Genomic DNA, 16,089 nt, shown 5'->3' on the forward strand with positions numbered 1-16,089 from the left:
TGTTTACAAAGAAAGCATCTGGCCAACTGCAGAGAGAACAGACCTAGAACTATCCTTCTAAACCTACCCTGAGTGGTAAACATAAGGTACATGTTGTTACCTATATAAAGGTGAAGTATTCCATTTTCAACTGTAAAGGACACATTACTAAGGTTACAGTTTAGGGGCATGCACCCCACGTGGGACTGCATTTAAACTACAACTGTGTAGTGTACATCTCCATTACATGGCGCTAAAGTTGTACAACTGATACTTGGTGAAATCTGATTTTAGTCACAGTATTTTAAAAGCCAATTTCTATTTAAATGTTGTGAAAAAATGGAATTGTTTGACCTTATACACATTTTACATTTACAGCAGAGTAAGTACAGGAGTTTACACATTCAAGTGGGTGTTGTTGCCTTTAAAGTACATACTAGTAGTCACCTTGGGAAGATGTATGTTTAGTCTAGTGAAGCTGACCTTACTCAGAATATTTCCAGAATTGTCTTTGGAAACTGTCTCCTTATAAACTTTCTTCAATGCTGTTAAGTCTTTGTCCTTAAAGGGTAGATTTATTTTTCAAGAAATGATTATTTTTTAACAGCCAAAGAACATTAGAAGAAAAGTCCAATAAAATGGGTGATGGAGCGTGGGACTACCTCTGGGGAGGGGTGGTGTAAAAAACAAGACCTGCCTTAGCTGGTTTTTCTCAGTGGTTACAGGTCGGCCTAGGGACTGAAGGGTCTTGGGTTTGATTCTGGTCAAAGCATGTTCCTCAGTGGAAGGCTCGAACCCCAACCCTAGTCAAGGCGCGTGTGGGAGGCAACCAATTGATGTGTCTCTCTACATCGATGTTTCTCTCTGTCTCTTCCCCTCCCTTCCACTCTCCCTAAAAAAACAATGGGAAAAAAACCCCAAAACCTCAAATGAGGATTAACAAAAACAAATACACAAAACAAGACCTGACTATAGGTTGCGAGACCTCCTTCCTTGCATGGTTTCAAAGATCACTCCAAACAGGAATTCTATGTGTTCTTGGCACATGCAACATCACAGCTTAAGAGTATGGTCTCCCAGGAAATAACCCTGATTATGGTAACCATTGAGTCCTGTTTTGGTGCATTTGGTTAAAATGTAGCCTTGTCCATTTTCAGTCATACTCCACAGAGCAGAAGTGGAACACTCCCTTTCCATGACCTCTCAAGGGAAGGCTCATCAGCTGCTGCTTGAAGAGTGGAAATGAAAAGCACTCGGTGTCATGTCTACATTATCCAACTCCCCCCAAAATAGGCAATGAGTAAGTCCTGATACCCGCATCTCCCCAGTTCGGAAAGGTGGGTCAGGTCAGGTCTCTGGAACCTGGATAATACTAGAATGTCAAGGGGATTGGAGTGTGTTTCCAATAGCTCTATCTACCTAACAGGTCCACATACCAACTCATACAAGAAAACCCCCTACAGCTAAGCAGTACATGAAGTTTCAGTAGAGGAGGGGGGAAGTGATTATCGGCCAGTAGCTTTCCAGGATATAAACCAATGGCTTTGGAATGACAAGTGAAAATCGTCCATTGAAGAGAGAGTCCCTGGTGTTTGGTTCTAGTGCACGCTTAAGAAATAAAGTGTGTGGCCACTAGCTCATTCAACTGCATTTCCAGCGGAGGCCGAAGGCAGCGAAGGTGCAAGAGGCTGCTGGGTGGCGTTCGTTGAAGCAGGTCTGTAAATTCGAAGTGGCAAAGCATTTGTAGAATGGCCCAGCGACAGAGCAGGGCATTTGCCAACCAGTGAATTTACTTTCTACAAAGTGCTTCATTGAAAATGCTAATGAGGAAGCTCCCTGGAACACCATATCCTGAGTGTCAGAGAAATATGGTCAAGGTGGTGATGGAGGGGGAGCAGAGATCAATCGTCTACTAGTATTTGAACTGTGTATTCGCCAAGCATCTCACACACACACACACACACACACACACACTGAAAAGCACATAACTGAAGCCACATTCCACCTCTTTTGCACACGCCTCCATCCGGTGGTTGCTTTTGAGTAAAGTATTGCCAGGAGCTTTTCCGAGTTAATGGGCTCTATTGCTAAAAGCTAGAAGCAGCAGCACAGTCAGTGCCTTAAAATCAGTCGGGATATCCAAGTGCTTGCAGCAGACCTCGGCCTCAAATGGATCAGTCGGGATGTTGTTCCTGGTGAGCGTTTTTAGATTATCTTTGTAAAAACCACAAAGCTAGGCCATTTGCTTAAATCATCGTTAGAAAGAATGTCGAGTGCCCAGATGGGATTTCTAGTTTCTGTGCAAATGAAATCACATTAGTCCAGATTTTATTCATTCAAAACTACTAGGGAAGCAGTAGGATTTGGTTTAAATGCTGCCAACAAAAAGCAGGAATTCACTTCAGTTTTAATTCAGAAGCAATCCTATTGTTAATGTTGTAGCTGGGTTCGGGCAGCGTGGGGGGTGGGGGCCCCGGCGTGCTTGCTGAGGGACCGCGGACCTCTCCCAGTTCAGGCTCACTCTCACTGGAGGTAGACCCGTTGTTGATGGTGTAGATGCTCTCTGCAACGCCCCGAGCTGCAGCACAGCCATCTGGCTCGCTCTTCTCCCTGGGACTGGACAGGCCTGGGAGGATGGCCATCTTCCCAGTCTGCATATTTGGCAGCAAGGACACAGCATAGTCTGCAATGATCGCACCCACGTCTAAGTTGCATGCCTGGTCGAAGGCGAGGAAACCAACGTTGGCGTTTGCCTCACACACCACAAAGGAGCCATCGTCCATGATGAGGAGATCAATGCCACAGAAGTCCATGCCCAGGATATTGGAGACCTGAATAGCCAACTGCTTGCCTTGCTCTGTCAGCGGGCACATGACACCCACACCACCTGTGGGGAAAGCATAGTGATGTAACGATGACATCAGACACTGACCAGCAAGTCAAATGACCCTTCGAGGAGGAGGAGAAGGGGGAGTGCTGAGGAAGGGCAGCGAGCAGGGCATTTTCATTATTCACAAAAGGTCTGGAAGGACATCAGGAAAACAATGTGGTCATTTCTTATCTAGAGTCTTAAAATGCTTATACCCTGTGACCCAGTCATTCCACTACTTAGGAAATAATCTTATGTAACAGAGAAAAGGCTTGATGCAGACAGATGTTGATGTCAGAGTTATTTAAACACACTGAAAAACCATTGTGCCTGGAACATAGTAGGTACTCAATAATAAATGTTTGTTGATGAATAAATGAAAAATTATAATCTAAGTAGCTCACAATAGAGGAAAACAACGTATGTTACAACCATTAATAATGCTCACAGAGAGTTTGTGATCCCATAGAAAAATATGTAGGATTAAAGACTGTGCAGTATAACCATGCAAAAACGATATTATTAGAAAAAAAGATCAAAAGAAATAATACCAAAATGTTAACACTGGTTGTCTCTAGACGGTAAGATTAATGATAAAATCTTTTCATTTGACTTTGCTATATTTTCCAGGCTTTCTACATTGAGAATGTACTCCTTGTATAATTAGAATAAAACAGAATTAATTTATTATTTTTTAAGTAGAGAGAGATGGAGAGGCTTGTGAGACAAATCCTATATCAAGGACAGAAAGAGTCTGATTGCTCTTATTTGTTAAAAAGCTAAAACTTCAGATTTAATTGTCTCCCTTAGTATCCCTAGAAAGACTTATGACTTGTATTCTCAGGGCCAATAACTAATGTCTTTACCTTAACACTGTCCTTTCCCCACCTATTATACTGTATAAAGAAAAGGCTGTAAAAACAGCTTAGCAGGAAAAGTAATGTGGATAAATTAAAAAACCATGCGGTTCCTTGTTAGAAACTAAAAAAGACAAAACAGCCCTGACCGGTTTGGCTCAGTGGATAGAGCGTCAGCCTGTGGACTCAAGGGTCCCAGGTTCGATTCCGGTCAAGGGCATATACCTTGGTTGCGGGCACGTCCCCAGTGGGGAGTGTGCAGGAGGCAGCTGATGGATGTTTCTCTTTCATCGATGTTTCTAACTCTCTATCCCTCTCCCTTCCTCTCTGTAAAAAATCAATAAAATATATTAAAAAAAATAAAAAAGACAAAACAGCCCTGGCCAGTGTGGCTCAGTTGGTTGAGCATCATACCATGCACCAAAAGGTCGCTGGTGTGATTCCCGGTCATGGCACATGCCCATGTTGCGGGCTCAATCCTCAGCAGTGGGTGTGCAAAAGGCAGCTGATCAATGTTTCTCTCCCTCTCCCTACCTTTCTCTCTAAAATCAATAAAAACATATTTTTTAAAAAAAGACAAAACAATAACACATAAGGTTCAATACTGTTGCACTGCACATGATTATCATGAAAATTAAATGAGATAATATGTTAGGTACTTAGTACTTTGTCAACCTGAACCTAGAATTTGTTTCTATTACCCCGCTTTATCACAATTATCTTACAATGATCTCTTTATGTGTCTTCTCCTTTACTGGACCATAAGCAAGGATTCTCTCATTAATCACTACACTCTCAATATCTACCAAAGTCCGCTCATGGAAACTGCTCAGCCAGGATTAATGAAGGACAGACAAAATCAATGTCTCGGTCTCCTTCTTAGTCATTAGACTTGGGACACTCATCTGGCGATTCAGGAAACAGTAACTGTAGGTACATTTTCCTTTTTTGGTACTTTTTCATGTTGCCAACATGAAAATTCGTTTAATGAGGTGGACAATAGCTTTCTGTGTTGGGGACAAGAATTGACAGCCTTCTGGGCCATCTTCATTCACCACTACAGAAAACAAGCTTTATTAAACAGGTTCACGGGGTGGGGTCATGCATTTGGCCCAAACATAAACTCTAGCTTTTTAATAACATCATACATATAAGAAAAACACAACTTTCAATTGTAATAGAAAAGCAGAATTTGCTCTGCGTCACGTCATTGCCTTAGTTTAGACCCTCACTACTTCTTGCCTGAGCTGTTGCAGCAGCTTCCACACTCGTCCTTGCCTCCTGTCTTATGCCTTCAATTCATCCTCTACCCAGATGTCAGTTTCTCAAACACGGATCCTCATGTCACTCCCTTGTGTAAATCTGACCGCTAAGTCCTAACACCTATAGGATAGGGTTCAAACCTCAGTGTCCCGACACCCCTGGCCTGACCTCTGTCACAGCACTTACACCATCTGTCCCCCTGCTGGACTGCTTGCTGCTAAAGGAAAGGGCTTGTTTCTAATTCTTAGCTGTTGATCCTGGCACCTAGCCAGGCTCTGACTAGATAGGAGGGACAGGTACACATTTACTAAATGGGTCTAAACATCCTAATGAAAACTCCTGGTGGCCTCCTGTAACCAACACAGACTCTGGGCCTTACACTTACCGAGAGAGCAGTTGCTCTGCATCCGTCCGTCTGTGGAGCAGCGAAGCATAGAGCCTATCACCTGGCCCCCGACCACCACCACCCGGATATCTTTTCCATGTGACTCCTTCACATACTTCTGGAACAGGTAGGGCACGTCATGGCGGATCAGATGGCAGATGTCTGAGAGGTGATGTTTGTCTCTTGCAAGGAAAACAGCCTTTCCTTTAAGAAGAAAGACAATAAGAGAAGACGTTAGAGCAGCCTCTGAACCCTGTCCTGGCCATCCCGTCTCCTGTCCGATACAGTCATCAATGCTTCCTGAACTTGCCTCACTTTGGTCTCCTCTACTTCTCTGACTAGACTTTTGCTTCTTATCAAATGGCTATTGAACTTTGTTTTCTCTTGATTTTGCTCAGGTCTTAATAATGTCGACTGTCTCCCTATACCACCACTCTTATCAAAATGAAATAATAACGCATTCCAGAAATACAGAGAAGGGGTCAAAATAAAATCCTATGGATCAAGTCAACTCGGTTCCAAAACAGTTATTAGCATCTCTTATCACCCTGAGGATGTGGATCAGGCAGGGTCCATGTCTAACTCATTTTTTAAAATCCCCCAAACTTCATGTTGAACTTGATGCACAAAGCAGAACATAATTGATTGAACATACTTTATTTTTTTTAAAATATATTTTATTGATTTTTTACAGAGAGGAAGGGAGAGAGATAGAGAGTCAGAAACATCGATGAGAGAGAAACATCGATCAGCTGCCTCCTGCACATCTCCCACTGAGGATGTGCCCGCAACCCAGGTACATGCCCTTGACCGGAATCGAACCTGGGACCTTTCAGTCCGCAGGCCGACGCTCTATCCACTGAGCCAAACCGGTTTCGGCGATTGAACATACTTTAGAAGAATTCTAAAATAGATGGAGAGAGAGTCAACAAGATAAGTATAACACCGCATGATTTCACACTGAGGTCTATGAAAACTACAATAAAGTTCAAAAAGTGAGTCACTGACAGACATCCTTCCTCTTTTTAAATATAAGAAACTTATTATTTGGCAACACCTATTAATTCTAAAAGGAATGATCTATACTTTTATTTCTCTTGGGAAAGCATTCTTTTTGACTCCAAATTCTTTATTTTCTGCCTGAATGACCAATGCTTTTGCAATTATCTGGCATCTGCTTTCCATTTGCATATCAGCTAATATATCTCACAGGGGTTCCTGATAGGTTTGCTCTGAGATCTGACATGAGCACACCCAATCTGAGCATTCTTGTTAGCAAATACGGGATGGTTTTCCTAACATTTGTGTCTTAAAAGGAGTGGGATCTTTCTGAAGTCTTAATAAAAAGAGTGATGGGCATCAGCCTCTAGCCGTGTAAAAGACTGGAAATATGTCTCCTAACACTGGACATTTGGCACCAAGAGATCTGTCGTCTGGCAACAGAGGGCTTGGACTCAGTTGTAGGCACTGGGGGTTCTCTGGACCTTAGGTAGGATTTTTAGCAGAGATGGGGCTAGAGATAGAGACTTGTTCCTTGGTTTCTGGCGCAGAGGTTCTAACATGGGCTTAGTCATCGGTTAATAAAAGAGCTACAGTTTTAAGGCAAGGAGGAAAAATGAGAGGTGAGGGAAGGGCACTAAGATTAGTTAATAATCTATGATGTGCCAAATACTTTTTTTTATTGTTTCATTTACCCTTCATACTAGCCTTGTGAAGCCATTAGGACAAAGATAGCTATTTGTGCTTTATAAATGAAGAAAATGAGGGTCCATAAGATTAGTCACTTTCGAAAAGGCAAAGGCTACACCAGTCCACTGCCTTCTTTAAATTTATTTCCATATTCTAGTCTAAAAATTGCTGTGTCTTTGTTTATTCCCTATTCATTTTTCCTACGATACTATGTGCTACACTAGCAATGAGCAATCTGAAAATCAAATTAAGAACACAATTCTATTTACAATAGTATTGAAAGAAATAGCACATTCAGGAATACATTTCATAAAATAAGCATAATACTTATATACTGAAAACTATAAAATATTTCTGAAGACATCCCATCTTTCAGAGATTGAAATACTTTTTTAAAAAATACATTTTTATTGGTTTCAGAGAGGAAAGGAGAGGGAGAGAGAAACACCAATGATGAGAGAGAATCATTGATCAGCTGCCTCCTGCACACCCCCTAATGGGGATCGAGCCTGAAACCCGGGCATGTGCCCTTGACCAGAATCGAACCCGGGACCCCTCAGTCCGCAGGCCGACGCTCTATCCACTGAGCCAAACCAGCCAGGGCTGAAAGACTTAATATTGAGATGGCAATACACTTCAGGTTGATTTACAGATTCAATGCATTTCCTACCAAAATGCTAATTCCCTTTTCTGCAGAAATTGATAAGTGATCCTTAAATTCATATGCAAGGGATCCCAAATAGCTAACACAATCTTGAAAAAGAAGGACAAAGTTGGAGGATTCACATTTCCCAATTTCAAACCTTATTATAAAGTTACAGTAATCAAGAGGTGTGGCCTGTTATAAAGATAGACATATAGATCAATGAAAAAGAATTGAGAGCTCAGAATAAACCCTCACACAGATGGTCAATTGATTTTTGATAAGAGTTTCAAGAACATGCAATGGGGAAAGAACAGTTTATTCAACAAATGATACTGGGAAAAATGGACATCCACACACAACAGAATGAAGTTGAACTCCTACATTTCACCATATACAAAACTGAACTCAAAATGGGTAAAAAAACTAAATGTAAGGGCTACAACAATAAAACACTTAGAAGGACACAGAGTATAAATTTGTGCGACTTTGGATTAGGCAAGTACAAAATGACATCAAAAGCACAAATAACCAAAGGAAAAAATAGATTGAATTTCATCAAAACCAAAAATTTTTGTGCATCAAAGGACACTATCAAGAAAGTGAAAAGACAACCTAAAGAGTAGGAAAAAAATGTTTAAATTATATGTCTGGTAAGGGTATAATAGCCAGAGTATATAAGTAACTCTTAAAAATTCAACAAAAGGCAAATAATACAATTGAAAAATGGGCAAAGGATCTGAATAGACATTTCTCCAAAGAAGGTATACAGTCTGGCCGGTGTGGTTCAGTGGTTGAGCGTTGACCTATGAACCAAGAGGTCACTGGTTCGATTCCCCATCAGGGTACATGCCAGGATTGCAGGCTGGATCCCCAGTAGGGGGCGTGCAGAAAGTAGCTGATCAATGATTCTCATCATTGATGTTTCTATCTCTCCCTCTCCCTTCCTCTCTCTGAAACCAATAAAAAAAAATTTAAAAAAAGAAGATATACAAATGGCCAATAAGCTCATAAAAAGATGTTCAATATCATTAGGGAAACATAAATAAAAACCACAATAAGAAACCACATTATACCCACTAAGATGGCTATAATAAAACAAATCAATAATAAATGAATGAATGAATGATATAACAGTTGGGAGAATGTAGAGAAACTGTAATCCTTGTACAGTCCTGGTGGGAGTATAAAATGGCATAAACTGATGTGGAAAACAGTTTGGCAGTTCCTCTACAGCTAAACATAGAATTACCATATGACCCAGCAATTGCACTCTTGGTTATATACTCAAGAGACATTAAACGTATGTTCACACTATGACCTGTCCACAAATGTTCATAGCAGCAGGAGCCACAAAATGGACGCAACCCAAATTTCCATCAACTGATGAACAGATAAACGAAATGCAGTATATTCAGACAACAGAATAGTAAGTCATAAAAGCAATATGGATGACCCTTGAAAATATTATGCTAAGTCAAAGGAGCCAGACACAAAAGGCAACATATTATGTGATTCTACTGATATGAAATGTTCAAAATAGTCAAATCCATAAAAACAGAAAGTAGGTTAGTTCTCAAGGACTGGGAAAGGGCAATTGGGATTGACCCCTAATAGGTATGAGTTTTCTTTCTGTGGTGATGGAAATGTCCTGAAATTAGATAATAGAAATGGTTGTATATAATAGTGAATACACTAAAATCCACTGAACTGTACTCTTCAAAATAGTAAATTTTTATGTGCATTATATCTCAATTTTTCAAATGTTTAAAAATACTATGTAGCCCTGGCTTGTATGGCTCCATTGATTGGGCATTGTCCTGTGCACCGAAAGGTTGCCGATTCAATTCCCAGTCAGGGCACATGCCCAGGTTGCAGGCTCAACCCCTGTTCACTCTCACATCACGCTCTAACCAACTGAGCTCCCTGGCCAGGATTCTTCTATTTAACTTGTCATTGTCTGTCACACCTTTCTACAATGTGAGCTCCCTGAGGGCGGGAATTTTTGTTTTGTTCCTTTCTGTATCCCTCAGAATATGAAATGCCTGGCACTTTGTAGGCATTCAATAGATAGTTGAATTTTATGTTATATATATTACCACAATTAAAAACAACAACTAGCTGATGTTATTCTTATTGTGTTGATGCAAACAATCAGGCCAAATCGTAACTAGACTTAATACAGTAAATAAATTGGTCTTAAGTTGGCTCTTTAATAAAAATGAGAGTGATTTTAGGGAGAAAAAAAATTGTGTTTCTAATTGGGAATTAGAAAATAATTGGGAATTATTAGAACTGAAATGTGTTTTTCCTTCCACCAGATCATTTGTGTATTCTTGCTGTTCTAACTTTTATGACACAGTTTGTTTCCAACAGGTTACAAGCCCTATTCGCACTCAGGGAATGCCACCTCTAGACACCATTGTCACCTCCTTCTGTGGCCAGGCTGCATCATCCCTCTGACAGACAGCAAGGATCTCTTGGCTCTGAAGGAAAAACTTCATCCCTCCTCAGCATGAAGCAGTTGCAGAAGAGACTCTGCACCTCTTTTTCTGTGAAAGAATTCAGAGCCAAGATCCTTGAGGGGGGATGTGATAGGCAGTTAGACAGACGTGAGCAGAGCAAGGGAGATGGGCCAACTGAAAGAGAAATGGATGGGACTGAGATGTGCTTCTCACCACTCCGACTGCTCTGAAGCTGGCAATGGAGAAACCTGTGTAGAACTGATCTTTACATTTGCTGAGTAGGAGTTGGGACACCTATTGCTAATTTATAGAATTATTCCATTCATTTTAGGAAATCATATACAGGGATCTTCGTATGTTGGGACCCACTGTCTGGGAAAAGGATGCAGTGATGTTTCCTCTAAAGATTACTGCAGTAGTTCCCTGTGGTAAATGTCTGACTATTACTGAGTGTTCTAGTTGTTATCTTTCAGTAGCTAATAACTATATGAATTGTTCTGATAATTTCACTTTCCCTTATAGTAATGGACATACTAAGCTGCTGGCTGGTTGGTTTCTGATACGTGGGGTAACTATTTATCCCTGCTAACAGCAATGGGGGCCCTGTTCCTTATGATGACCGACTGTCTTTATGCCTCAGAAACATCACAGGGTCTGAACCAAAAGAGGCTTTCTCAAGGCCGTGGCACCGGACGGCAATGACGATCTCCACCTGTGGAGCCCTGTTGACTATATTGCTTTGACCATTTTTGTTATGATGGCAATAGTAGGCTCCCTTAATGTAGAAGTGACCCGGCAGGCTTGTAGCACGGTAAAAGCCCTAAAGCCACCTCCAGGGCTATCCATGGGATAAATCAACAGCTGAGCCAGGTCAGGGAGGCAGTTCTAGAAAATTGGGCAGCAATAGATTACTTGCTGTTGCAGCATAACCATGGTTGTGAAGAATTTAAAGGAATGTGCTGTTTTAATCTTTCTGACAATTCTCAGTTGATAGAAAACATACCCAAGATCCTGCATTTGGTGTATTCCATCTCTGGGAACTGCTTTCAAGGCAGAAGCAGATGCAGTCCAGCAGGATGAGACTTTTCATCTAAAACTAATCTCACAGATATGAGATAATAGAAATAGCAGTGGGGAAATGTTAGGGACAAGAATAGAATTTTGGGGACTAACTATGGTTATGGGAAATATTAATCATGCTCTGTTAACCATGATTGCCTTGTGTTGGTTAAATTCTGACCTGGCTGGGAGTTATATGCCCCTGGGACCTGGGAGTCAACCTTGGACCTGGGAGTCAACCTTGGAATGCAGTCCATTCACATGGAAAGATTAACAATCTTGTTGCCCAAACAATGGAGTCCCACCCCAGCCTCCTACTTCCTCAATGCCTGTAATCCCTACCTCCCCATACCTATAATCCTATTTCCCCGTGTAATCTTTGTAATACCTTATATAAACAGCTGGTTTATGGGGAGCTGCAGAGAAGATTTTTTTGTGGATGACCTGCTGCTTTCCTATACTGCCGGCAGTATTGGAATAAATAATTCAAATATGACTCATATTTGAATCATATATGATTAAAGAAAACAACAACTAGTTGAGAGACATTGCATTTTAGCTCTGTACCATATCTAAGTAGTATCAGGAGCCCCACCTTGCCACCCACACTCATTTTTCTTGCTCCTCAACAGGACCCCTCTAGACTCACAGCTTGCTTTGCTCACACCTGCTTGTTTGCTCAGCTCACTTCCTCCAGTTCACATTCCACATGTCAACCAAAGTCTCCTTTTATTCCAATGAAGCTTTCACTGCCTCTTGGCAGAGTTGGCCCTCCCTCTGTTCAGCTCAAGCTCCTCAACAGGTGCCTGGATATGCATGCTGCAGCAGCGTACCCTGCAACGCAACTCTCTACACTCTTCACAGTGGCGATCCTTAAGAGAGGTGACTGTGTCTAGTTTATTTCTACTGCACGGTCCCTGCATCACAGGAATTGCTCATTATGTGTCTGTTTGGGGTACCTCCTCTTACTCCAAATGCCATCTGGGTATCCGCTCACATACTGAAGGAGGATTGCTTCCTGCTGCATCCACCCTCTTCAACATTTACTGACTCCGACTGAGCACATAGTAGGTCTTACAGAGACAGAGATTCACAGGACCTGAGTAACTCACATTGAAGAAGGGGAAAAGGGGCATATAACCTATAACTGCCATCAAGTGTAGTACAGAGCTAGAATCATGGACAAAGTGCTATGGGAACACAAAGGGAAGGGCAATTAATTTTTGGAAGGGCGGGAGGGAGGCCAGAGATGTGGAGAGAAAAAAATGACAGGTGGAGCTGGCCTTAAAGGATGAGCAGAAGTTCACCAGAGGACAGAGGAAGATGGCATTCCCAGCAGAGGTTTCCGAGAGGAAAATACGTGGCGTGGGTGAAAGAGAAGTGGTCCGGAATGGGCGTGGGAGGGTCCCGTGGCCAGAGAAGCTGCAAAGGGAGGTGAGGCTCTTTGTCCAGGGCTTCAGTGCCATGAGCAGGAATATGGACTTTGTCTAGGAGGCAGCACAGGCTGTCTAGAGCAGTGGTTCTCAACCTTCCTAATGCCGCGACCCTTTAATACAGTTCCTCATGTTGTGGTGACCCCCAACCATAAAATTATTTTCGTTGCTACTTCATAACTGTAATTTTGCTACTGTTATGAATCATAATGTAAATATCTGATATGCAGGATGTATTTTCATTGTTACAAACTGAACACAATTAAAGCATAGAGATTAATCACAAAAACAATATGTAATTATATATGTGTTTTCCGATGGTCTTAGGCGACCCCTGTGAAAGGGGTCGTGACCCACAGGTTGAGAACCGCTGCTCTGGAGGGTTTTTCAACAGAGAATGACAAGAATAGATCTGTTTCAGAGAATGAGTCTCGAAAAAGAATAGAGGATGAACTGGCAGTGGAGTTAGGGAAACCAGAGTCAAGTCAAGGGCCTGTGACCATCATCCGGGGAAGGGTGGGGACAGAGAGGAGGGGACAGAGGTAAGGACTACACTGCAAGCTCCTCAAGGGGGAGCTCAGTTGCTCCCAGCGATGCTCCCACTCCCGCCTGAGGGTCTTGTGTGGCAGCGCTTTGGCCTAAAGGAAGTGCAGGAGCAGCACTGACCCTGGTGTCCTCGTGTGCTCTTCACCACGACCGGGTAGCCCAGGGGCTCAGCTTCATCAATCATTTTTGAAAAGTCTTCATGCCCACCTGCCAAGAAAAGGTGACAGTCAGTGAAGGTAAGGCTGATGGTCGGGGAGCGGTCAGCCCAACGCAGCACCCTCTGGGGGGATTCTTTTCAGGCCGCCTGTCTCTCCAACACGCTTGCACTGTGCACCTATAATATAAGAGGGGAGCAGAGGTATTTATCGAAGCCTTCCATGAGGCAGAGGTTTCCCATGCTCTTGTTTGTGTAATCCTCATCACAATCCCATAGCACTGGCAGGTATTTTTCCCTTTATTTTTATTTATTTATTTATTTTTCCAATATATCTTATTCATTTTTTTTTACAGAGAGGAAGAGAGAGGGATAGAGAGATAGAAACATCGATGAGAGAGAAACATTGATTAGCTGCCTCCTGCACACCCGCTACTGGGGATGTGCCCACAATCAAGGTACATGCTCTTGACCGGAATCGAACCTGGGACCCTTCAGTCCACAGGCCGACGCTCTATCCACTGAGCCAAACCAGCTAGGGCGTATTTTTTCCTTTAAAATGGCTGCCTGAAGTAGACTCTAAGATGGCTCTGAAGATTCCTACCTGCTGGTGTACACGCCTTGTCAATCCCCTCCCTTGAGTGTGGGAGGGCCCAGTGAATATGATGGGGTATCATTCCTGTGATTAGGTCTACTACTTTGAGTTAATCAAGGTGGGATGATTCATGGTGGGCCTGACCTAATCAGGTGAGCCCTTCACAAGAATGTGAAGTGTCAGAGAGATTTTCCTGCTGGCCTTGAAGGAGCAAACTGCCATGGTGTAGAGAAGGCCATGCGGTGGCGACAGTGGGCAATTCTAGGAGCTGAAAACGGCCCTCAGTTGATAGCCAGCAAGAAAGTGGGGACCTCAGTCCCTGCAACTGCAAGGAAATAAATGCCAACAACCAGTGAGTTTGGAAGACTCCAGGCCTCTGGTGAAATCACAGGCCAGCTACCCCTTGATTTCAGCCTGGAAAGACCAGAGCAAAGAACCCAGCTATGCTTGGTTGGACTTCTGACCTTCAGAAACTGTGAGGAAATAAATGGGTGTTATTTTAAGCTGCTAAGTTTTTAGTAGTTTGTTATGTAGCAGTAGAAAATCAATAACCAAAGAAACCAAGCCTGGGGATTTGTCTCATCCAAAGTTAAGGCATGACTGGGAAGCCTAAATTGGCTCTACTATAATCCTTTAATTCTTAATTTAAAAAACATGAATAATGTGGGTATTAAAATCTTTCTAAATTGTGTTTACAAACTTGATTGATTACCTACACATTTACATTTTTTTTTAAAAAAGTATGTTTTTATTGATTTTAGAGAGACAGGAAGGGAGAGGGAGAGCGAGAAACATCGATGTGAGAGAAAACATTGATTGGCTGCCTCCTGCATGCTCCCTACTGGGGATCCAGCCCACAACCTGGACATGGCATGAGGCTCAATCAACTGAGCCATACCGGCCAGGGCCACATCCGCATCTTTTTGGGATCACTATTCTGCCTACCACAGGTGGTATTGCAGTTCAGCAATTTTTGCAAATTGGAATACTAATACCTGTTTTGTTCACAAAAGTGCTAATAATTGTTTTAAATGAAGAGGCATTGTAGATAACTAGGGATGTCTTCAGAAGAGGATGTTTTATAAGAAGGTAACTCCCAACTTCCTGACACCTGCTGATAAATTCAACTCCTCTCTAGCTATCCTCTTTCCTCCCTTCTAACACAGTGAAAGAGGGATCCCTTCTCTCAGGCCATCCCTAAACCTGTGCTTTTTAAAAATATTTTTTATAATTTTATTGATTTCAGAGAGGAAGGGAGAGGGAGAGATAGATAGAAACATCAATGATGAGAGAGAATCATTGATTGGCTGCCTCCTGCATGCCCCCTAATGGGGATCGAGCCCAGAACCCAGGCATGTGCCCTGACTGGGAATCGAACCATGACCTCCTGTTTCATAGGTTGATGCTCAACCATTGAGCAATGCCAGCTGGGCTGCACCTGTACTTTGGACCCCTTTCCCTCTCACCTTCTCAGGATCTTGCACAATGAAGTGTCTCCTCTCTACTGTATCTTCAACCTCCCAGTTCTTAATCCCATCACCATTTTAAACATGCTCAGTTCTCTCCCATCCTAAACAAATAAAACCTCTGTTCCTTGACCCTGCCTCATTCCTTACCTGCGACTTCATATCCCTACAATTAAGCTATTTGAGAGGGTTTCCATTTCCTCACTTCCCATTCATTTCCTCATCCTTGACAATTTGGCTTCTCTCCCCATCATTAAACTGAAGCTGTATTCATTAAACTCCCTGTTGCTAAATCCAACACACATCTCAGTGCTTACCTTACTTGTCCTTTCAGACCGATCAATCAACACTTTTCATTATGCCAGCCTTCCTGGTCTGCTCTTCCCACTGGCTTCTGTCATCTCTCTTTCTCGTCTCACCTTTCCAGCTTCTCCTGCTTAGTCTCTCGTACAGGTTCCTCTTCCTTTACCCATCCCCTAAAGGAGTCCCTCTTGAACCTTCTTTTATTACATTTGTGTGGGGGTTTTTTATTGTGGTAAAATATACATAAAATAAAAGTTATCTTTTTAACCATTTTAGGTGTACAGTTCAGCTCTCTTCGTTCTACAAAGTCCGCCTGAGTAATCCCATCCAATCTTGTGACTTCACTTAATATAATAAAGGCTTCCAATTCCACATCCCCAGTC

The 16,089-nt window shown here is 42.3% G+C and overlaps 1 protein-coding gene across 2 annotated transcripts in view; it reads right to left on the reverse strand.

Moving 5' to 3' along the window:
• Positions 1-253: 253 nt before the first annotated feature.
• Positions 254-16,089, reverse strand: part of RIMKLA (ribosomal modification protein rimK like family member A) — a 32,907-nt gene continuing 17,071 nt past the window's right edge. The window contains exons 3-5 of one of the 2 annotated variants that reach the window (XM_006087236.3): positions 13,309-13,395; positions 5,354-5,557; positions 254-2,866 (exon numbers count right to left, since the gene is read on the reverse strand). In XM_006087236.3, coding sequence (XP_006087298.1) covers positions 2,376-2,866; positions 5,354-5,557; positions 13,309-13,395 — 782 coding nt within the window. In that variant the 3' untranslated portion in view covers positions 254-2,375. The remainder of the gene's footprint in view (positions 2,867-5,353; positions 5,558-13,308; positions 13,396-16,089) is intronic. The other variant, XM_023752695.1, reaches the window with a different exon arrangement.

The sequence above is a fragment of the Myotis lucifugus genome, unplaced genomic scaffold (genome assembly GCF_000147115.1).
Source record: "Myotis lucifugus unplaced genomic scaffold, Myoluc2.0 scaffold_37, whole genome shotgun sequence".
NCBI classification, from domain to species: domain Eukaryota; kingdom Metazoa; phylum Chordata; class Mammalia; order Chiroptera; family Vespertilionidae; genus Myotis; species Myotis lucifugus.